Genomic DNA, 25,559 nt, shown 5'->3' with positions numbered 1-25,559 from the left:
ACCAGTTTTCCAGCCAGCTCAGACAGGAAGAGACCCTTAGGGGTGAAGAAAGTTACTGTATGAGCTCCTATAGCCCACGGCTTTGAGCACTATGATCATTATGAAATAGCGCTATATAAATGATATGTTAGCTTTCAACCACATCAGGCCCGTATTTAGGGGGTTCGGGGGGTTCGTCCGAACCCCTCCGCGGGAGATAGAGTTCCGTGAAAATTAGGAAGATTTTTTCATTGCCGTTTTATTCTGTAGGCCTACAAAAGCGGGATAAAACTAAAATAGTACATACTGTACATGTAGTTGGAGAATTTGATTGAGTTTACTAATAAAAGTTACTATTATGATAAAATCGAAAAAATTATAAGTCTCGCCTTATTTAAAGCACTAAAAATATATATTTATTTATACTGTAAAAGAGCCTGAGGCCTATCACACTGAATAAAGTCCCCATTTAGGGGAGAGAAGAAGTATGTGGGTTTTGATAAGGAGTTCCACATAGTCCCAAGCCGAACCCCCCCCCCTCCATTGAAATTCCTAAATACGGGCCTGCACACAGTGGTAGTGGTCTTTTTGCTGATACCCAAGACCTTCAGAGAATTTGCAAAGAATTAAGGAGTGATATTGTGCGCCTGTTAAAATTGGCTAATACAATACTTAGATATAATAAAATGATATACCCATTATCCTTATCATTCTTACTAGATTATTAAAATAAGTTGTAAAAGCCATCATGTACTTTGTAGCAAAGCTAATTGTAGTACAGGTTACAAGCAAAAATATAACATACAAAGGGAAACATCCAGCAAAAATCACAAAAGAAACATCATCATCATTGCCAATTTCATTATTGAATTGGATTCCGAATAGCATCCCACATCCTTTGTACCTCTTTTCATAAAAAATACTAATTCCAACCCGAAGTTTTGTTATTGTTGTAATGCACTCTAGCAAAATATTGTATTATGAAAGAATTTTAAATATACATTTTAACACATTTTTAAGAAAACTTATAAAAAGTTTATACAGGGCAAGTACTTACTTTTATGTTTACAATGCTGGGACTTCACATCGTCATGATGAACTTCACTGCAACTGTGATGCTACAAAATAATATTTTAACCAAACCTTTTTTGTGTTATTACTTCTATGTACACTGCACATAAATCCAATAAACTTGAAAATTATTTTGAATTTCTTACTTTTTAATAGAAACAATTTCAACACAAATCAACAGGCATGGGACATAGTAGCAGCTCTAGGATATATTTTCTGTGGGGAGGGGGTTGATAAGCTTTCCGCAAGGGGACTGGAGCTCATAGGCCCGAGCTGGGAGAAGGGTTTGGGATAGGGTTCCCCACCCAAATGAGATATTTTTAAGAATAGCAACCCCTGGATGGTTGGAAATGGCACTCTCAGACTGTGACCGACATGTGTTGGATTTATTGTGGCCTTTTTAGTTTTTAATTTTATGGTCTGACTATCCAACGGGGAACAGGTGGAGCCCCCCCCCCCTTGTTCCCTGCTGGCGCCACCACTGATGGGATATTCATCAGTGGCATCACTACCGTAGGTTCAGGTGGTTCAGTGAACCTGGGCCCCCTAGGTCAGTAAAATACAATGAATAAAACAATGCATATGACTAGCAATTATAACAAAATAATATTATATAATAGCTCTGTAATATTTACAAGGGCGGATTTAGGGTCCGACCTCCCCCACCCCCCACCCACCTTTGGAAAGCTAAAAAAAAAAGAAAAAGAAAAAGGAAAAAAGCACCTCAGAGGTTATTTTTGGCCGCCTAAAACACAAAATTTTGTGGACCCCTAGGATAATGTTATCTCAATCGACCCCACTTTCGGACCCCCTTTCGGACATTTCTGAATCTGCCCCTGATTTATAGTACTGTAGGACTAGAGTATGATTTAATGGTTACAAATTAATAAACAATTAAACATAATCCTATGCCTAGTTGTGAAAATTCGTCACACAAACGGATATCCTCATGGTGGATGAAAATCACCAGACAGCGAAAATCGTCATCTGAGTTCCACAAACCCAAGATAGAAGTGCCAACCCAAATCTGTATCACTAAACTGATTAGGAAACTTACATTTTCCCATATTCAGGCCAGTTAGATCAAACTAAAAATAATAAGTTACCAACAAATTTTGGTATTAACCAAACTGTCCTTTCTAATTTCTCTATTGTAAAGACTATACCGCTGATTTTTGCCAGGGACCTTTGCAGCCATTGGTTCAAGCTTGGATTAGCATCATCCATCTACTGTACACATCTCCTTTATCTAGAATGAGGTTCACATACTCAATCTCAAGCCCTTTTTGTTAAATCCAATAATTCACAACAAAAATTCAAGTTTCATATGTAAAACTCTGCTTGAAATATTTAGTGTGTCCTCGAAAATGACTTAGATTGCACAAACAACAATGATTTGTGTAATTTATTTTTATTGTAGCTCACTTGATGTTGGCCTTTTATACCTAAAATCTTCTTGTAATGGCTCAATTTTTTTTTCAAATTAAGACACTGTTTTCTGAGAGCGACCGTTCCAGACATCTAGAGGTACTAAACAATACAAATTTTGAACCTCAGTCATAGCCATGGTTGGGCCGAGTTGCATAGGCCTATGGACTCTCAAGCCAGCAACACTTCCCAATTTGGCAGCTATTAGTGTCAAAACTCCATCCATCACTCCATGCCAGCATCATTAAAATCTTCACCATCGTCACCATCATAATCACTATCTCCTCATTATCATCTCATGGTCTTAATTTTTTCCTGGTCATCCTTAAAGAAAACGGCGACCTCTGCATCACTGTAAAATCAACCTCATTCAAACACCCTATCACAAAAAGCTGGATAGGCCTCTGATTTAAGTGCTATATTAGCTATACTTTTATCACCTGTAGATATGTCATCTATGTACTTGCAAGAAGAATTGACTAAATAATTAAAACTGCTTATAAGGTACCGTAATTAGTAAAGACCTACTGAAAGCAAACACATCACAAGTTTTCAATGTCTCAAGCCAAATTCTGAAAGTTAAGTTTAATTAAAATCGTACCAGTCAGTATTGCAAATTCAAGATAATTATTAAGATTTAGTTAATTTTTTTCAGTGAATTTGAATGTATTATATGGCCCCTGGGAAGAGCAGTGTTTTTTCTTTACTGAGTGGTACTGAAAGTATGGTTATTTAAGAAATAAATAAACATGTCAAAGATGATACTATTTCTTTATCAACATAAAAGCTACATATATGACCTATTTAGGTTTCTTTCTCTTTCAATTATAATAGTCAAGCTTTTAAAAAAGAACACAATGTAGGATTAATATCATAAGCAGCTAAACTGTTATTCAACTGGGTGTGTGCTGAACCATGAAGAGTCTTGGACCCCAGTTCAATTCCATCACTGTCCTTATTTCAGCTCGAGGACAGACATGTATTTCAGAAGAAATGTATAAGTTGGTCCAAATATGTTCCCTTATCAAAAAAAAGAGCAACTTCCTGTTGTCAATTACCAACAAGTGCAGTGCATACTCTGGTGAAGAGGGATGCATTTTACACTATTAAAGAAAAATAGTAACATACAAATCTAAACGCATTAATTGTAGTAAAGTAAATTTTCTGTGGTTGGCATTTAATAATGAATTTCTCCTGTAAAAATGTGAATATTTTTGGGGGAATTAAACACACAAATTACACATTCCCACATCTTGCAATTGAAAACGAGTATGACTGTCCTTGTCAGGAATAATGGTATAACATGTAACTACAAATAAGTGAATGATGAAAGTAGAAACAGTCCTCAAATATTCATTCACCTTTTATATACAGTATCTACCTATATATTTTCACATTGTTATACACTGTAGCAATACTGGTAGGTGTGATAGCAGCCAGTCCTTTGCAGTGACTGTTACAAATAAAAGTCTTTTCCATTTATAAGATTTCATTTTTTAATCACAAAACATACAAAAGCTCAAATATCACTAATTGTATTCCTCACAAATTTTATTATAATTAAGGATATTCACAGATACTGTACCATAGTATAAAACATTCCTGTTAAAGTGTTACTTTTAAACTTTGAGAAGTACTTTTTAAAGTACAACAAAGTAATATTTTCCCTATGGCATTATTATTTAGTACAATTTGTTCCGTGGGAAGTCTCATCAGGTGGTCTCACTCAAACCCCTAACCTGTACATTGGCATCCCAATACACTTAAGTCCCTTTCAGACAGAAAATACCGCAATAATACCCTAATCACGCCGCCGTTATTGCCGGCGCAGACCCTTTCAAACAGCTAGTTAAAATCCGGTAATAATACCGTATCCTGTCTGAAAGGCTTCTTGCGTGAAGGAGTATTTGATGTCTGTGGCACTTGTGCTTTTTAACAATAATAATAACTTTATTGTTTCTCTTTTGTAACAGAGGCACAATCGCTATTGTGCAACAATAATAATTCACAATATAAGATTTAAGGAAAAAAAAACATATGTACATTGTCTAGCAATAGACATTTCTTACTATCCTAATACACCATCTAATAAATACAGTATTCATCAGTATTTTGAATATTTTTTTTTTTTTTTGGACAAAGAGAGAGTTAACAAAGAGGGCGCAAGTTTTTGTTTACTTCATTAATCCAATATGGCCAGAGATGAAGTCATAAAACTGCTGCTTTGCAAATGTTTTTTAATGCTTGCTATGTTTGCAATACATAAAAATTGAGAAACAGAAGGTTTCTAATGCTTTTCGTTCAAGGGAAGAAAGAATTTAGGAAGCGTTTAAGGCGAGGCCGGCTTGAATTTCGAGCAGCTAGGTGCAGGCGATTTTCGCGTCTAAAGAACTGTCAGCTAGCAATTTCATCGGCTTTGTTAGCTGCAGCAGCGGTTGATGGCTGCTCGTGTGACCGTCTGATTTGTTATGCCTCAGTGCGTAAGACGGCGATGAACCCTGTACCCGTTCACATCGAGTTGGGCAAAACTTGCTACGGTATTAATGCGGTATTAAGACTAGGTCCCGAGGAGGTCTAACTGAAGCCGACGTTTAGGCATATTTACCCTTTCACATAGAACGCCGGCGTTCGAGAAATACGGTATTAATACCGTTTTGCAGGTCTGTCTGAAAGGGGTAATATTCTTTGGTTGGTGGAGGGGAGAGTCAACAAGGCCCAAAGAAGTAACAAGCGGAACTTCACATTACCATTGTGACAAATGCTTCCACGTTCAAAAAATCCAAATTTAATATGGGAGAGCATACAGCCAAGACTTGATACCATGATCTACAACGGCAACGTATTCAGAAGCCACTCATTAAGGGTATGACAGTGATGGCTAGGTATGCCCAGAATACAAAAAATCTTGACACGCAAGGCCAAGATGCCATAGCCTTATTGGCTAATGCAAATTTGGAATTGTTGTGCCTGAGGAAAGAGCTACTTAAACCTGAGATTGTCAACCAGCTATGAAACCCACTGAGTTGTTATTTGGGGACATACGAAAAGTGGTTAAAGAACTGGACAACAACACAAACATTGATACATATCAAATATATGCTGTTGTAGTTGAATAAACTAGTTGTGACGACATTTTAACCCACCTCTTCCCACAGTTATTTTCGGAAATGTTCGCAGCCTAAAAAATAAAGTAGATGAATTACGTGCCAGCACAAAGTATTTGTCAGATTTTAGAGAAGCGAATGTTAAGTGTTTTTGTGAGACATGGCTAAACACAAACATTCCAGAAAGCGTTGTACAGTTTTTTCATTAATATTTAAACATATTCTAATAAATCCATAGCATTTATTTTCCACTTTTGTTGATATGTTAGTTATGACTTTTATCAATATAGTTTTGGTAACAGACGGATGGTAACAGACTGACAAAAGCTTTCATTTACAAATTACTTACACCCATCACTGCTGTTCCCAAGATCGGTGCTAATGAATAAATTGGGAGTGTTGAGAGTTGAAATATCAATGTGTCCCCACCCGAGACCTACTCTACTTTATCAGTTGTGGTGGATATCCCAAACAATTAATAAACAAATTTTATATACAATATGTAACTTATAATACAATTCAAACTAATTATCATAGAATGCCTACAAAGTCTGAACAAAATATCTAGTCCAGAAAGATAAGGATCATTTACATTCCATTCAATAAATATTTACAGTTTATTAATAATAACAAGGATATGTGAAATGTTACTCGGGACTCAATTAAAAATTTATTATGTTTATATGACTTGTCATTCTATTACCAAATTTACATATTCAATTTGCTGATCAACAACAAAAATTTATTTCATAAAAATAAAATGCTACCCCTATCAAAACTAGCTTTATGTAAACATTAAATATTTTCCAATACCAAACTTTGGAATTAATAAAAGGTTCATTAGTTTTGGTAAAAGACAGACACATTTATTACTTAGCCTTTAAAGTACTCTGATTGATAATTTTGAAAAAATACTTAAATATCAATCCTATTATTTTAAGTATTTTTAACATTATTTTTTATATCTAGTAATATATATTTGTACAGAATTTTGTTTAAGAGATTTATTTAGGAGATTATATAGATTAAATTCAATCTGAAGTTAATAATGTATTCAGAAAAAATAGAAAAAGTATCATATTACACAAACATTGTATATATATAAGGTGTCATCCACTTTTGCATAATTACCAAACTCAAATAGTAACTGATGTTTCAATGATTAAAGCAATATATACATATTGTATTGTAAGTCATCATGCTTATTTAGTCTGTTGGTACTTCAAATAACCAATGAAACTTTTTATTTTCTTGATGTGAGGAATTTCTCTGTCCTGGTTTTCTGCTTGAAGTCTTCTGTAGATCTCATTCAATGTACAACCTTCAGCAACCATACTTAATATACTATCATGCATTTCATCATCTAATTGTAATCTATCACTTGCCGGTGGTATCCAGCGAGTGGGGTTTCCAGGGGGAATATGGTCACCACTGATGCTAATAACCCACATTTTTATATTATTTGGATAAAGTTTTAAATTGATAAGAACACTGCAATTGTGTCGATCCTGTTTGTTAATTTTTCCTTTACAACCTGAAAAATAACCAGATCAGAAAAAAAGTAATCAATGAAAAAGAACTCAAACCATTACAGTTTCTAAATTTTTCCTTTACAGCCTACAAAATTATCAGATATAAAACAATTACGGAATGGAAAAAAAAAACAAATCATAATTTCTCTGCAAATACAAATTCAAGCCTGTAGGTAGGTCTAATTTTTCACAGTAAGGCAGGCAAACATGTTATAACACCTCATATTTTTAAAAAATTACAAATTTCAAATGTGTGAATTTTGACAAATTCCATGTAAAGGGTACTTTTTACTAATAATTTTAAAACATATTTTTTTTTCTCTGGGATTGAAATTCAAAGTACACAGACTTACCTACCTTCAACACATTGGCCGTATCCACCGCACTTGCGCAGACAGTTTCCATGACCTGGGCACCATATGTACCAATTAACAACATATTGCACTCTACGTTCCCGTCTCTTCATTTGCTGAGCTAACTTTTTTCCTTCTTCAGTTAACAAAAAGTGGTCATCATAGCGAACATTCTCATGAATACGCTGACCCCTCTGCCATGATTTGATCTTCATGGCTGTCTCTTGCCGCTGCATCTTAACAAATTTTCGCTTTACGTCACGTTTTCCATGATGCAGTTTTAACCCTTGGAGTAGGTCCAAATTAAGTAGGAACTTCTGAAGGCCAATCCCAACTGGTGCAATGTAGTTTCTTGTTGATACGTGACATCCATCGTCTTTTTTCTTACGTTTTGACTTTGAACTCTGACATTTGCCAGACCTTCTACAATGACTGACAACAGCTTCATTAGTTTTTTCAACATTCACACTACTCACATTGTCAGAAGATTCATAGTCATAGATGTCTAGAGAATCCTTTGTATTCCCAGGTGATTTAGTTAGAATTTTCTTTGAACAAATATTTGACTGTTTTTCTCTGCGAGAAACTGTTGACAAAAGTCTACTAATATCCATCTCAGACCCACCATCCTCGCACACTTCTTCATCTTCCCGCTCAATAACACAATTTTTTTCTTCATGGCAACTTGTCTTTGATTTTCTGCAACTACTACCACTGTCTGTAGCGCTCAAACTCTTAACACAATTAGCGCCACCTGCCAGATTTTCCATATGCCTTTCCATGTCTACATCATTTTCTCTGATTAAGTTCTCATAAAAGTTATCTCCACAATCAAGACTTTGGTTTACTTCTGGCGAAACATTAACTTCTCCTCTTTTCATATTCTGTTGGGAATCCCTTTTCCCAGAATTTCTGTTGGTGAGAGAATTACTTGTAAATTGTTCCCTACTTATGGTGAATTGTTGATGAGTATCACCTGACTTTGATTGATTTATAGTTGTCTCTGGATGCAATAGCAGTTCTGGTAAATTTATGGTACATTCAGGATGCACAGTTGAACCACTTAATGAATCCTGTGATATGTTTCCATCACCACCAACATCACAGTTGCTATCATCACAGGCACAGGAATCCCGATTAACATTCATTATGCAATTATCTAACATATCAATATTTGTTTTATGTCGCTTGATTAAAACGAAACACTCTTTGTCAAGGCCTGGTGATCTAAGATGCTCTGGGATGGATCTACCAAATAAATTTCTTTTCTTAGGCTCTTTTGATGAAACATATTTTGTGGATTCACTCATTTTTTGTTGATTCTTTCCTTGATCTTGAGATGAATTCTGCTTTTTCCCCTTGGATATATTTCTTTTCCATGATGAAGGCATTTCATCCAGTACCTAAAGACACCCAAAGTATGGTGGATTGGCTTTGATGAATTTAATATACACAAAAGTAAAAATAAAATAGATAAGACATGTAGAGACAAGTGAAAAATAAAATGTAAATGTATATATTAGGCCATAAAAAAAAAATTACAAATTCCCTAAATATCACTTCTGAAAATTAACATTTAAAACATAAAATCTAACAGACATGTATTTTTGACCCAAATCGGACCATGAATGCATGCACAAGGTCATTAAAATGCACGCAACATCAGATCTCTCACGCTGTCTACGCACGAAACTATCTAGGTCTAGCCTACTCATCTAGGCAAGCCATTTTCTACTACTACTGTCCTAGTACTTCATGTGGTTGCTGGAAACAAAGATCATTAAATCATTATGGTATATTGGAAAATTTAAAAAAAAGGTTTAGGCATAGCCATCACTTTAGCCTCCAACCTACTCGTAGTTTTAAGTTAAAGGTGAATAGAGTTTACAGAAATTGGCAGTGGTCGGCTAGCAAGGCTGGGCCTGGTTGGGACGGCATCATGAAACCTATATAGTCAAGCCTTGAGTTTAAACTGCAGTTCTACTGTAGGCATCAATATATCAATATAAAAATTTTTCCATTTAAGGGCAACACAATAACTTATATTTTTGGCCTTATACAGGTATATACTGGAATTTCTTGAAAATCAATAAGGAAAACTAGACTTGAACTCGTCACTGAGGATGAGCTAGGTGATCCGCTTGTCAGGCAAAATAAATCTCCCAGCGCTTAAAAGTGACTAAATATGGAAAAACACTGTAGCTGGGATTTTCAAACTGTGCAGAAAATATCAAGTCTGCTGCCCTCTCTCAGGTGGTCAAAGATTTAAAGAAAGAGGTTAGAAAAACATTCATTTTGACCATGATGACATCATCAAAGTGAAAAATGATTGAAACATTGTGAAAGGATATTGGCAAGAATATTATTTTTATTTTTTCCCACTGTTTTGTTTGATTGGACGTTGCCTACAAAAAATATCACTGGAAGGTGCCGAAGGCATCCTGGTAGTCCTAAAATGGCCAACATAAGACTGTTATCCAAAATTTAAAGATATGTTAATAGAAGAATCACTGATATTATATAGATGAAAAAACTATTAACCCAATCAGGTACTGGGATATTACACTGACTTAACCTTGATTTACTTGAGAACAACAGACATATTTATGAGCTCCTGGAGACATTCGACACGGAACCAGTATTGGGTACATATTAAACGCTCAGTAGACTTCTGTAAAAAACTAATGGTGTTGACAAGATTCATGCGAATGTACACACAGTGCTGATATTCTTAACTGAAATGTATGATAGAACAAAGAGCTATAGCTCACTAAATACGGCACAATGTGCACTCTCATCGTTTATAATTAAAAATAGCTTGCATACAATAGGTACCCACCCATGGATCAGTAGATTTGTTTGAGGAGTTTATATTTTGAACCCACCAACTCCTAGATACAATATTGTATTAAATTACTTAAGAAGTTTACCTCCTGTAGCCGATTTGGGACTCAGGGACTTAACATATCCTTTGTTCGAGCCACCTAGGCAGAGGTCCGGGAATGCACCAGGGTGGTGATGGATGGTGACCCCGAAGAGTATTTGCATCTATTTTGCCTATCTTTCCTTCCATGTCAGGTCTGTCATAAATAAATATACATAAAAATAAATAAATAATTTTGAATAAAATTAATTAATTCAAAATAATAATGCAGAAAAAATGCTACATTTACACTCTGCAGGTGGAAAACTGCACCGCGAGCAGCTGTACTAAGAGATGGATACGTGCGCCTAATAAGATGACATTTTTATCATATGGGCTATACATGCTTATTGCATTATTAACAGCACAGCGGTGCCAGACCCTTACATCTCCTTAGAACTGATTATATGGTTATGAACACAATTTCAGTCAATTTTAGTATTCAAGATTTACTCAAAGTAGACCAGGGAACACAGGTTTAACAGGAACCCAATCGTACCAAAATGCTGAAAGATTGTGAGTATATCTTCTATTAAATGAATACCTCCTTCGTACAGAGTCTCTCAGAGGTGACACTACACAGTAATTCTTCAGTTACAGGAAACCATATTGCGTTGTTACGAAGGAAACGATATCACGTTGGCTTCATACCGTTCTGTAGAAATCAGGCATTGATACAAACTTTACAAAGCACACTAAAAGCGAGCAGCAGCAGTTTCAACTGCACATAAACATCAGGTTCCAATTTTAGATATTCTATCACTGGTTGGATGGAGTATTTAGAGGACATTTAGAACATACTATAATAAACCCATTGCACAGTCTAACTCGTCTTCAGAAACATCATAGATAAGAGCCCACATAGATAATACTGTACAATGTCTCAGCTATAACATGCTCGAAGGTGGGAGACGATCGATCAAGAATAAGCGAGATACGTTCAATGAGTATAAAAATAATTACTTCATGAATAAAATTTCAGTTTTTTTTAATTCAGATGGCAATATGATGACGTCACAATGTCTGATCAGCCATAATGATCTACTGTATAAAATCATATCTACAACTCATGTGCTTTTCAGAATATTGGGGGTTACCTTTCATCCTAAGGAGCTATAACTGATTAAAAATAGGCATAATTTTAATCTATATAAATTTTGACGCACGCGTACGCGCATGGAAAATTCAAGTACATGACATTCAACCTTGACCTGAAGTTTATGCCCACTGAATATGATTCAGAAATGACGAATGGTTAATATGATATGGGTCATCAAAGTTTTGAGGAAAGAAAGATGAGGGTGGTCAGAAAAAAAAACATTTATTTTGACCATGATGACACCATCAAAATGTAAAAAAAACGTCACATATCAATTGTATCAGCTACAACATACTCAAAGTTGGAAGACGTTCGATCACGGATAAGCGAGATACGCTCAAATGCACATCTTGGAAAATGATGTCATAGACATTGGACAGCTCACCGTGACTATTCCAGGCCAAGCCAAATGTTCGTTGAAGCGAGCATGTTTGTAGCTCATTGCAATTTTGAGATATCATGCGAAAAAGGAAATGGGGAGAAAGAAGGAATTTTAAAAAAAATCTGCTCATGAAGCGGATCGCCAATTAGATTAAACTCCATGCGATCGCAGTGCAGCATCTACCATGGTCGGTACACTGAGAGACAAACTCCTACTCCTAATGTCCCATCCAAATGATGAGATAATTAAAGCAAAGCATCTTGTCAAAGGACACAAGCATGTATGGCATTGGCAGGTTTTAAACATGGTCCCTCTCACACAAGTCCAATCTCTTTCTGGCAGTGTTTGGGCAATACACGGGCAGACAATCTCCTACTCGTTAACAATGTGAACTGTGTTCTTTAACATACTAATATTGTACATGGGACTAATAGTTTAAGCATCTTTTCGGGTAGACAGTACAATATTTTTATACTTTCATTTCAGCCCTCCACCTGAAACACAAGAAGAGCAGCGAATGGAAATAAACCAAGCACCAAAGGTTAACAATTAGATCACCATGGTTCAGCACACACACACATACCCACACACACACACACACACACAGTAGCTACCACAAGTTTACCCGACTGAGGTATGCTGCTCTAATAGTTACCTTATTCTTTGGTAGAATTATGGGCCAGGATTTCGGTCATAGGGGAAAGTTTCTACAAAGAGCCCACAAACTTTTATGATGTTTGGAGTATAATTTTATGTACCAATAACCTAATTGGCATAATTAGCCCAACAGCATGGTTCTTTATGGTACTTTACAATACACTAGACTTTGCAATGTTATATGCAAGCAGATTAAAATGAAAAGGCACCATAAACCAACCTGGGACTGGTGAGAACCTGGCTGTGTCATTGAGGCATGAGATGTTGCCACTTGTTTTTTATTACCACGCAACTGATGAACTGCATGCTTCAAAGATGGAAGAATCATGTCTAGACACTCCTGATTAAATAGTAAATATATAAATATAAATATAAATGTTCATGGTTATTAGGGATTGTGGTAGAGATGGTTATGGGGGTGACGATGGGGACAGTGGTGGGTAGCGGCAGTGAGGGAAGCAGAGGTTGGTGATGTTGATTACAATAGCGGCAGAGGGGGTGGATGTGGTGATAGCGATGGTGGTGGTAGCGGTAGTAGTAATTTTAGATGTAGATGTAATAAATATCAGTCGTACCTTTGACCCTTTAGCACTGCCAGGAAGATTAACTATAAGAGTTTGTCCACGAATTCCACAAACAGGCCTATTAAAAATGATAAAGACATAAAATGGAATATTTTTTGAAAGCAAAAACTCTTCCTATTATAGAAAGAAAGAAAGACATAGCAGCAATTATTAACATTTAAGGAATATTGCTTACCTAGAGAGCATCGCAAAAGGTGTTATTTTCAGAGAACCTACAAGCATGGCAACAACAAGACCAGGAGCCTCCTTGTCTAACACTTGCCTTGTAGCCTGAAAACAAAAATTTAATTTTTATATATTTTTTTGTATCAGTTTCAAGATGGATAATTATACAGAAAAGTAATTCAAGGTACTATAGGGGCAGTAGTACTTTGAATTATTTTCTATAATTCAAGATACTAACAGTAGAGCTGTTTTAGACAGAGCTGCTATTCTTACCAACTGCTACTCTTGGCGGTCGGAGGGTTCGCTAAACAAGGTATTAAAATTCTTGCTAAGGAGTAACATTGTGGGAATATGACCTGCTTTCATTTCAGACACACTTTAGAATGCACTGTAATGGAAATATTGCAGTAATATTACTAGGTCTGAGGAGGAACGCCGCATAACCAAACATATTGTGGCTGCAGTTAGCCATGATTTCAAACAGAAGGCAATGATGGGAAGATTCCTGTAATATTGCAGCAACGTAGCTTTGTATGAAAGTGGCTTAAGAAGAGCCAAGGAAAGGAGGAAGCATTTAGTTTGTGTCAACATACAGTACTACATTGACCAAAAATGTCAAGGAAAGAGAAAAGAACATTCTGGCAAGTAAGCTAACAGCTCCTGTTTTTACTTTATTACTTTAATAAACTGACATCTCCAACACAATTTCCCTTTTCTTTTTATTCTACTTTTATCCTAGTCTAATTTTAGTCCTGAGAAATATCTTGGTGTCACAGGACATTAACCCACAACCCTAGGAGCACGAAAAGCAAGCATTTTAACCACCAAGAAACAGCTCACTCCAGATGCATCTTACAAGAAGGTGGGAAACTAGTGTGCGATAAATTCATTGACCTACTTCTGGTGTCACATCTCGGGCAGTGAATCCAGTTCCCCCTGTTGTAAGGATCACGTTCAAGTTTTCAGTACTCCAGTCAACTAAGGTGTTCTAAAATTGAAGATAGACAATTCTATTACTAATATAACTATAACACAAAAAGATTCATTAAGGAATATTTCAAAAACAAAAGGATAAAGTCTGTCACATATTTCAAAATACAGAACACTGCTTTCCTGGTATGATTCTATGCGAGAAATATATTTTAAGAATAGTAAAGATATAAAAATAAGGGAAACTACCTTAATTTGTTTTATTTCATCTGGTACTATTGAATATTTGACTACTTCACCTACAAAAGATCTACAATGAGGACAAAAATAAAAAATTATGTTATTTTATCAGAATTTTACAGGGTATACTGTAAACCTCAAAAAGAAACCCACAGGATTCAGTCTCTAACACAGTGTATAATTAAGAGACATCAAATAACCTACATTGTTCATTCTGTTTACTTGACATTCATTCACAGTTTAATGTAAGTACTATATCAAAAAGAAGCGCATCTAGAAACGAGGGCTTTTTTCTTTCTCCCCCCCCCCCCTTTTCTAAGTTAAAAGAGAGGGGCATCTTTTTGAGTTTTAGCCCACTGGGCTTCTTTTTGAGGTTTTAAGTTATATCTATATATACAATTTACATTTATGTTAGGATTTATATAGTGCAAATCCACAAAACTGCCCAAGGTGAATTTTTTCACTTGTCATTGGATACAGAATCAAACATAAACAACATGCAACCTCCTCCACTCCCTAATTACATTTCAAATTATTCACCTCCTATCAGGTACCCATTTATACTCCTCAGTGGCATCTTTAGGAGGGGGGGGGGAGGGAGAGCCTGATGGAATGTGAAGGTGAGGAGAGGGGGGTTGAGGTGGTGCTCAAAGATTAGGTGAGGGGAGGTATCGTAGCTCCTAAAATCAAAATAATGTGATTTAAGGTGAATTTTTAATACTTGAGCGTGATTTCCGTGCATTCCCGCTGACCCCTTAGATACATCCACAAGCAGTATGACTAACATATATCTCGAACCCCCACCTTACACACTGAGCCACACATGCTTTTTTGTACGGGAGGGTAAAACCTTTGCTTCGAGAAAGACCACAAAAAAAATCAATAGATTGCTTGCAAGTAGACAGCCAACAAACTGGCTATCAATGACGCAGACAATCTTTAAACAGAAGACATGCTCACAAAATTGTACAGTATATCCACTTTCATTTGTTGTACTGTATATAATTCCTTGGTTTCACCCATATGTGAGTATGCCTGGGCTGTTTGGAATCCTCACATCAAGTCAGACATCGACAAGATTGGATCCATTCAGAAAAAACTTCACTCATTACTGTCACTTAGTATGGACAACTGTTAAGTATTAGGAGGGTGCACTGCATGCAGAAACCTACATCTAGTGCTTCAAGTTACTTGGAAGAATGCTGAAAGTTCTCATTTATGATTGCTTGCATTTTAGCCAATATCTTAAATGGTACTTTTACTACAGTAAGTGATCACAAAAGTATTTTTGAGGTGTCAAATTATTATACGCACATAATGTAGCGTAGTGTATTAAAATTCCACTAAAATTAGGGGTACATTTATGGTGGAGCCCTTTGCATGAAGATTACTAAAAAAAACCAGATTGCTTGTATTTAGGCCTATGCCACAATTTTCTTCTTCAATAAAATTGCTTGAAAGTGTTCTATACAAACCTTTCTTTGTCTTCAACAATCTGCTTCAGATTCAATCCACTTTTATCCTGGGCTGTGTTGTTGAAACAACTATCACTAACTGCAATAGAATGCAAATATCTCATAAATCTTCTGTCAAAACAGAAATCATTTAAATAAAATATTAGTCTCAAATATGATTTTTACTATAATGCAACATAAGTTAAAAAGTATCATTCATAACAAAATCATTAAACTTTCAGTACACTATTTGTAAAAAATCATGGTCTTTGATGTAAATCCAATTGTGGGTTGTCTTGATATCAGATTACTCTGACCGTCATTAGGAGGCTATGGTCAGAGTAATCTCATGGTCACCGTAACATCAAGACACCCAACCGGTGATTTTCCTTCAAAAACCATATTTTTTTACACATGGTGACGTACCATAAATTTAATGATTCTGTTACTGGCATGTTTAGTATTAACAAACTGTGATCATTACAGTATGATCCATAATTTGCATTAACAAATACCTTAATATTTAGCCTACTGCTGCAGTTTGAATAGAAATATCAATTTCAGGATTTAAAAAACAATTTGACTGACCGAACATCTTGGTCAACCTAACAATAATTTAATTTTGCCTAATCTTTATTAGTACTGTAGATTAAATCTACTGGAGTAAGAAGTAGGAATGAGCCTAAAGAGCTGCTCTTATTCACCTTTGGGCCAGTTTGCTGAACCCTAATTTGATGAATGCCAGATAGCTGTCTCTATGAGGCGTCAAGTGTAAATTTATCATTTTTAACACCATTATTTATATATAATTCATTATTAAACATATAATTGAATAGATCACCATTATTTATATATAATGCATTTACATCTAAAAGATTATATGTAAATAATTACGTTAACGTTTTCATTATTTATATATAATTAGTTTACTGATTTCATTATTTATAAATAATGAAAGGGTAACCAAACATAATAAGGTTACTGGTTTCATTATATATATATAAATAAGGAAAGGGTAACACATCATTATATATAAATAATGAAAAGTAACATACAATTATTTATATATAATGAGTTCACTGATTCCATTATATATAAATAATGAAAAGGTAACAAATCATTACATTAAATAATAAAAAGTAAATTACAATAATAAGTTCACTGATGATTTCATTATATATAAATAACGAATTGACTTTAAACTCATTATATATAAATAACTGCTTTTACATTTCATTATATATAAATAATAGCTGTCGCAAAACCATTATATGTATATAGTGCTTGGACTTCAAACTCATTATATGTATATAATCTGAGACAACTATACAAGGAGATTGGAAACGCGACTGGATTCTATTGTTCTCTAGTTTGTGATGTCTTGTGTTTCATTGATATGCAAATAAGATTGTTTGAACCGCAAGGGGGCAACTTCCACACACGGGACAAGCGGATATTTTCGTGGCAGTATTAGAGGTATAATATTTTTTTTAAATATTTAAACTTTTACTTTGGCAATTTCTTTGAAAGGCAAGATACATAAACACATGCATTGCAGTTTAAATGTCTGAAATTTATGGTATGTGTACATAAGGCTACAATAGGAGTGTAATTCGGCAACACCTACCCTCAGCCATCCAGGGCTAGGCCTAACCGGATCCCGACACTCGGTAAAATGCCTGAATTGAAGTAACACGCTAAATACATAGTACAGTTTACACACATTTATAAGCACATATATGTTCTGAAATCATTTACCACAACAGAAATGGTATTTTTTGTGTGTACCTAGTAAGTCATGTTCAGAATCAGAGAATATGTACATACAGTCCAATTGACATATTTTCGTATTAATTACTGCTTTTTGAGCAATTGAATGTTGGAAACATCAGCTATTAAAATACACTTTTCTCTAATATTCATGAACCATTAGTCATTGGCAGATAATATACCGAAAGATTAGCTAAACCTGTTTGACCCTATATAAAATATCTTTATGGAATACATGATTATAAATACGAAATACTGCCTTAAATTATGCCCTAGTTTAGGCCTACAGTGTGGCCTAGCCATTATAGGCCTAGGGCTGTTTCGGCCACGAACAAGTTCGGCTACAATGTCAGGGACGCCTATTCGGTAGTTGTGTCCATTTACGTGGCTGAGTGATTATGAACTGAGCATGAGCAGTAAGCATTCGCTTGGCTGCAACAGTGTTTGGTTGACTGGATTTGCATATCAAAAGCATGTAACACACAACGAATCACCGGGATGGCAGAACAAAGGAAATCTCGGGTCGTTTCCAATCTCCTTCTATAGTTGTTTCAAATATAATGCACACGTTAACGTGTCAAGGTCATTATATCTAAATAATGGTTTCTTACTGTCAATTATATATAAACATGGAGGCATAAAAATATATACGATACAAGATATACGATGCAAGATGGTTGGTAACTATGAGAAGATCTCATATGGTAACTAAAACAATGCTAGTTTAGAGTACTACTTGTAATACTCTACTGCATAGGCCTTTTAAATACACTATTTAGATAGGGTTTTCTTTTTCCATCTTGATTTCAGAGGTCAAGAACTTTTTTCAATTTTTTTCAATCACATAGTGGTGTAAAATAATCTTTTGAGAACATATAAACCACCGTTGTGGTCGAGTGCCATTATATATAAATAATGACATCGTAGGAAGCCATGGTTTATAAATAATTTGTTATGCAAATTACGAAGTAATAAATATTCACCAGTGCTCTTAAGTTACAATTAGAGCCTATTGTGTGCGGTCTACAGGTCGCAGACCATCACCTATCAAAAATGGTACATTTGAGTTTTAATGTACATTACGTTTAATTTGAGCACCCAAAATATGCACACAAACATTTCATATTTAAACAAACAAAAAATTAATAGGCATAGGCCTACTGATCAATTTTTAGTAATGTATCAGTGAATTAAGTATTCACGTAAATACTGCCACTGACTCAAGTTACTGCATGACCATTTATATATTTTTAATAAAACCAATTTCTTCTAATGTTAAATACATTTTCCCCTGAATTCGTGATAATTATTAGTTATCACGCATATACCTACTGCATGCTAAATGCGTGACAAATTTATGATCATGCATGTGTTTTTGTAAAATGCGTGTTTCCCGCACGATGCAAGATGGTTGGTAACTATGAGAAGATCTCATATGGTAACTAAAACAATGCTAGTTTAGAGTACTACTTGTACTACTCTACTGCATAGGCCTTTTAAATACACTATTTAGATAGGGTTTTCTTTTTCCATCTTGATTTCAGAGGTCAAGAACTTTTTTCAATTTTTTTCAATCACATAGTGGTGTAAAATAATCTTTTGAGAACATTTTCCAGAAAAAAATAATGTGATACGACCCTCCGATATAGAGTTATGAATTTTTAGATAACATGAGGACATGAATTTAGCCTCAAAGCTTATCTATTTCTGTTGGTTACACATTACTGACTTGGGTTGCTTCAAGATGTCTATCAATTTGTGGAAAAGGCCTATTCCTATTAAACATTCATTTTTATTTTTTAGGGTCCATTGATTCAAGGAATTCCTTAATTAACATCTCGATGAGAATGATTGACAGACAAACCGACTAATCAGCGAGTGTCATTTAGTCACATGATCAAACTTTTCTCGGACATTTTAATTTCCTTAGACAGCTGGTACGCAAAACATATGTGAGCCTAGGCCTATATGTCTATGCTTAGTTATAGATACCTAGATTTACACGAGCAGTGCGCATCAGTGAGTTGGCCTTTGCCGACACGAAGGTTGACTGAATGCAGCTTTTCCCTCTTCCTTTGGGAGCGAAATACAGAGGCTTTTACAACAATTTCCCTGCCAGGTTCCATGAAATAGATTAACACTATGAATATATGATTCATTTGCATACCACTTACCACCGCCCTGAATTCTCTTTAAGAATTTATTTTTTCTTTAAGTTAAAGAAAGTTGATAGCAAAGAAAATCTTTAAAAACTCGGTAAGTCTAGCTGCCATTGTCTAAGGTTTTCGTGACTTTTTGGACCGGGCTTCGCGTCTTTGTCAACATGTCAATTGTTCATACTTAATATTGAATCTGAAAGAACTTTCTTCGGATTCTAACTAACCATGTTTTACGAAAGTAATTTTCAATACAATTCTCCGCAGGGATGAAAAAATGAGGTACGTTTTTTGCACGGAAACCCCAAAAAAATCAAGTGTACACTATGTGAAAAATTATTCTACTTTGGGGGATAGGCCTAGGCAAACAACATTAGGAGTTGCAATGATGACGTCACAATTGACGATCAAAATAACGGAATACCAGTCAAGTAGCCCCCTTGTAAAGTCGCCCCTTACAAAGTCGCCCCCTTGTCAAGTCGCTCCCTAACCAAGTCGCCCCTGTCAAGTCGCCCCCTAGCCAAGTTGCCCCTAGCAAAGTTGCCCCCTAACCAAGTTGCCCCCTTGACTAATATTAAATATTATTATTAACTAACCTTTGACACCGTTACTTAGAACTTATCTAGGCCTAGCAGAGAGCTATGACGTCCGGTTCGGCCGTGCACTTGTTCAGCCGTAAGACATTCAATGCCCAAATAAGGGTTATTGTATGGAACGCCGAGTAGTGTACATGTAATCAATGCGTGAATTAGATATCACAGTGCAATGTTGGCCGCAGGTTAGGGGTATACTGTAATGTATTGTTTGTTTTTACTTCTACTTAGAAGAACACAATACTGTTTAAATATGTAATTTAGCACATTATTAATTAAGATTGTTTTACAGAGTAGTTTTAATAGCATAATTTTTAGTTAAGAAGTGTTTTACATTATTTTATCCTGCAAAATATTCTATGTTGAAAGTTTATTGCTTGGAAGAAATTTAACTATAGCTGTAACTTATCAAGAAAGTTGATTTTTATCTTGGAATAAAGTATATAATATAATTAATTCTTCATTATAATTATATATGTATGATTAAACAAGCGATTACACGTTCTAGATAAAAGTGACTGATTGGTTACCGTATTTAAATAATTAATTAATAGGCATGAATGGAAATAAATTGCTTTAAATAGGTATCAAGCTGCAAGTACTAAGTTGCCTAGTAACAATTAATTCAGTGGGAAACGTTCCGACAAGTATTTTTTATTTATTTTATTTTATTCAGCTTTACACTGGCAACAGTACAAAAATATATATATAAATAGAAATTCCAGTGAGAGACCGTGTCAACAGGTGCAAGCACCTCTAAAACAACACGCTCTCCAAATGCAAAAAACCCAACAGCAAAAACATAATAATATAAGTCGAAAAGAAAAAAGAAAAAAGTTACACAGTTCTACATACATAATAATATATAAGCCAAAAAGAAAAAAGAAAAAGTAGGGTACAATGATACTCTTGGGGGAATAAAGACACAAAGTTTTGTACGCCGCCAATCCAAGAATGTTATCGGAGACGAAGTCTTTGTACACCGCCAATTCAGGAATGTTATCCGAGACAAGGAAGGAAATGTCAAATGCTGAATGAAGGGCGTTTACAGTTAAAGTTCTTGATTTTAGGGCGATGTATTTCATGTAATTTTTTTCTAAAACAATACACAAAATCATAGGAAAAAAACAGTGTCGGTCGGCAGCCTGTCAGCGTCAGTCGGAAATTTTGAGTGCTGCCGGACAGGGCATCAATAATGTGATTTTTTGTGGCGTTTATATACTTTCTGCTTTAAATCAATCAATCATTTAAGAACGTATAGGCTTAGAAATAATATACAACGAAACATAAACCATCAAATACTGTAAGCTTTAATAATATTACGAAAAAAATAATAAAATTTGGCAGTATATTAACATTATCAACATTCTTCTTTTCTCTTCCTCTATATTATGAATCTTAAAACATTATTAACTTACACAAACCTAATGAAATCCACTATTCATTTGTTTCAAATAGATAAAACGAAATATATGAATCTTAAAACATTTATTAACTTACACAAACCTACCGTAATATAATCCACTGATTTTTTCGCAAACTCATCTAATTTAAAATAGAGGGATGGGCAACCACAATGACGGTGACGGCACTCGATTTTGGAGTGCGGTATTCGAAAACGAGGCTTGTGAACTGGGTCCCAAAAAAAACCTGGTGCTACAGGATTTTGAGCTAGTGTTAAAATATAGGGAATTTCCTAAAATGTACCGACTTTCAAAGGCTTGCATTCGGTAACCCCATTAAAAATCGTGTCAAATTTTAGATATTCCAATGTAAATTTGTAAATTTATATGGGTTTTCACTTATGAAAATGTCTCAATTTTGTGTAAAATAACAGTTTGCCCCAGTTTTTATTTCGGAAATCTGTAGTGCGCTAGACAGGGTTTCAGCTGATTCACTCAACCATAACGAGCTGGTAACGACACAGCCAACTGATGAGAATGGTCGTCGCGAGCAGAAAATTGAAAAATTAGGACTGGCGACAATATTCAATAATAATAATATAATAAGTCGAAGGCATTTTTAAAGAATGAATCTTTCAAAAAGATATGTTTGCTGGTTTAGATAAGTAAGTCTTGGAAGTGATCTTGTAAGTGGCGTTAAAAAGGTTTGTTACCAACTTGTCTTACCTGTGTAGGCATAGCCTTGCATTAAGTGCAGTACTGTATGTATGTATAGAGAATACGGAATACTACTCTACTGCCTGGCGCGACCTAGGCCTAGGCCCCTAGTTTAGGCCTAGCCTATAATAATAATATTTCAAACATTAGACAAACAAACAACACTATTTTAAATAAAGTACATTAATTTACCTGTTAATTATTATATCCATGGAACTATCTATGACCTACTACTACTACATTATTACTAAAATGCTAGTTTATTCGTTGTGGAATGTGGATGAAAACTCGAAAACTAGCTCAAATTTGCGCGGAAAATGGCTAAGAAAAATAAATCTGCACAGAACTTAACTTCTGCATGATACATTGGCAATGGTTATAGATTCAGTTCAAAGACTAATTTATATTTTTATATTAAAAAAAGTATTTTATTAATGAAATAATTAATTCTATTGAAAAATAATTGTTTAGGTTGTGGCTATGTTACACCACTTTGAATATGGGCTTTTCACAGTGATGGTTAATTAAAATATATATATATATATATTTTCAACAAAAATTATCATTGATGATTAGTGCCAGAATGATTAATTCCTTATAAAGATATGTGAGGTCTCACCACGAAATGAGACACATCGTTGGTGAAATCATATTGAGATATTCACCAAAATAGGTCAAAGGCAACATTTTTACAAAATTTTGATTTTAATGTTTTTGAATAACTTAATACTTATATTTTATGATTGTGTACTTTTTAAGTGAATTTTCTTACTAAAACAGTGTTCTCTTCGCATATTCTCTAATTCTAGTCCTATTATTTGTACAAGTTAATTTATCTTTGAGGCCGATTTTCTCAAAACCTGGTTCTCATGCACATAAACTTTAAATGCTAACATCTCTGGATCTTTTTAGCCTAGGGAAGCTATTCAAAGACCAAATTAAAACTTATATGATCTACCAAAATGTAATGTAAACTCATTTTTTGATTTTGTAAAAATGAGACTCATTTTGTAGTGAGACCTCACATATTGTAATATAAATACTAATTATTTTTGAATGGTCTAATAAGTCACTCTGAATTTTTTAACTAGTCTGTTCAAACTTTTTATTGTACTTCTCTTCTTACAGGAAATGTCAACATGTTGGATATCAATGGCTTTCATTTGGTAGGCTAAAGAAATCTGACAGAAGGGTCATCCCATCTTGCACTGTGTGATCGATTAGGGACAAGTTCCCAGAAGCTGTGAAGACTGCCCTGGGTTTTTTGATGCTATAGATGATGATGAAATAAACTTTTTGTTGGAAGAATTATTTATAAATTGTTACGGAAGATACCATCCTCATTAATGCAACAAATCTTTGTAAAGGATTCATTCTTGAAAATTCATGCGACATCTATGATCTGTTTTTTGACAATCTCATCGCTCATGAAAGGAAATTTTGTCAGCATTGGCCTAGAGCTTTTGTATATCTGCACTAGTCAAGTGTGTGTGTAACCTTCCAGACCTAGTCTGTAATTGAAATTGTTGCTATTGATGCAGATAGGCCTGCAAAATTGATTTCAAGAACATTTTGTTGTTAAGTACAGTACAATGTTTTTTTTTTTGTATCTTCCCCACTCTCATCTCATATTTTAAAATTTGAAGCTAATACAGTATGAATTAGAATTTTATGTACAGTAAATAAATGTAACTTGTTCTTCCATATTTTTTACATTGGTATAAACTAACTATAAATACATATATGTAATATTTTGATAATAGAGTGTGTTAATTGCAGTGATATATATTGTAATACCTAAATGCTTCAATGTTGCTTTCTTTCATTTCATTTCATTTATTTTGTCTCAATAAAATACATAAAAAACAACAACCGGTTACAATACAACAAAATAAAAGCATAAAAAATCTGAAACAGGCCGAGACAGGATTCCTAAAAGTGAACCAAATCACTATCAGAATTTTATTCTGTGTACAGTAAAACAATTTTATATTAACTGTGAGAAAATACACTTGTAATAAATTATTTGCTGTGTACAAGGATAATAAATTGTGTTTCAAAATATTTATTTAGTAACACCAGTAGTCTTGAATTTACTGTATGTACAATAATCAATAACCAAGTGAAGCACCAAAAATATGGATGTTGAATATCATCATGAAAGAAGAAATCTTGGCTATTGTAAATAATACAAGACAATCAGACATGATAAATAAAGCAGTGCAGTTAAAATTGCCTAAGACGACTAATAATATACTCTAATAATTTCTAAGTCAATCTAATTTTACATGCCGAATTGTTGAATTTTCCAATACCGTAAGTGCAAGTCAAATTTTGTTAAGGTCAAACAATTTCTCAATGGCATTTTGGATACGACATAGGCAACTTCAACTATATATTTCAAAATACTAAACAAAAAATGGTGTACAAGAAAAAAATTGAAGCTTTCTCTTAAATTCCAATACCAAATTGATAAGCATGCATACAGACATAGGCATAATCCACGCATTAAAAAATAAGCAGATTCATAGAATAACTTTACACAAGATTGTACAAAGCCATACATTAAAATAGTTGTTCCAGTATATATTGAGCCCCATTTTCATACTGTGTTATCAATTCGCACATTACATATTTCAAAATTAATCCTCACAATTTGTTTTATAATTCTAGGTCACATATTTGCTTCAAAAGGATTACTATTGAATGGGATTACACTGTTTTAAAGAAGAAAGTACAGCCCTTATAATACCATTTACAAATATTAAAGATATTTTGCAAGTAAAACAGGTACAGTAATACTGATACTGTACAGTATTTATTTATTTATTATAAATTTGAAATGCAATATAATCCAAATGCATTAAAAAAACTAAAAAAAAAAACTAAGTGTGTGGCATTTCAGTATATCTTCAGAACAAAAATCACTAGATAAATCATTTTAATTCAATTCTTTTGAAATATTTTGGCCTCAATCACTTGCTGCAGAGCTCTGAGCATCGCCACCTTCTGCTAACCA

General features: G+C 34.4%; 1 protein-coding gene across 4 annotated transcripts in view; it reads right to left on the bottom strand.

Annotated features, from left to right (window-relative positions):
• Nucleotides 1-25,559, bottom strand: part of LOC117115296 (gephyrin-like) — a 43,927-nt gene that overhangs the window by 16,864 nt on the left and 1,504 nt on the right. The window contains exons 2-9 of one of the 4 annotated variants that reach the window (XM_033259020.1): nucleotides 15,923-16,001; nucleotides 14,457-14,517; nucleotides 14,176-14,265; nucleotides 13,288-13,382; nucleotides 13,104-13,170; nucleotides 12,749-12,868; nucleotides 7,472-8,870; nucleotides 3,635-7,116 (exon numbers count right to left, since the gene is read on the bottom strand). In XM_033259020.1, the coding sequence (XP_033114911.1) occupies nucleotides 6,785-7,116; nucleotides 7,472-8,870; nucleotides 12,749-12,868; nucleotides 13,104-13,170; nucleotides 13,288-13,382; nucleotides 14,176-14,265; nucleotides 14,457-14,517; nucleotides 15,923-16,001 (2,243 nt within the window). In that variant the 3' untranslated portion in view covers nucleotides 3,635-6,784. Of the gene's footprint in view, nucleotides 1-1,036; nucleotides 1,098-3,634; nucleotides 7,117-7,467; nucleotides 8,871-10,397; nucleotides 11,252-12,748; nucleotides 12,869-13,103; nucleotides 13,171-13,287; nucleotides 13,383-14,175; nucleotides 14,266-14,456; nucleotides 14,518-15,922; nucleotides 16,002-25,559 lie in introns of those variants that run through there. The other 3 variants (XM_033259022.1, XM_033259023.1, XM_033259024.1) reach the window with 3 other exon arrangements.

The sequence above is a fragment of the Anneissia japonica genome, unplaced genomic scaffold, assembly GCF_011630105.1.
Source record: "Anneissia japonica isolate Jap-2015-1 unplaced genomic scaffold, ASM1163010v1 scaffold287800_len1627635_cov199, whole genome shotgun sequence".
In the NCBI taxonomy this organism is placed as follows: Eukaryota; Metazoa; Echinodermata; class Crinoidea; order Comatulida; family Comatulidae; genus Anneissia; species Anneissia japonica.
Note: the sequence above shows the minus strand (reverse complement) of the source record. Positions and strands in the feature narration are given on the sequence as shown.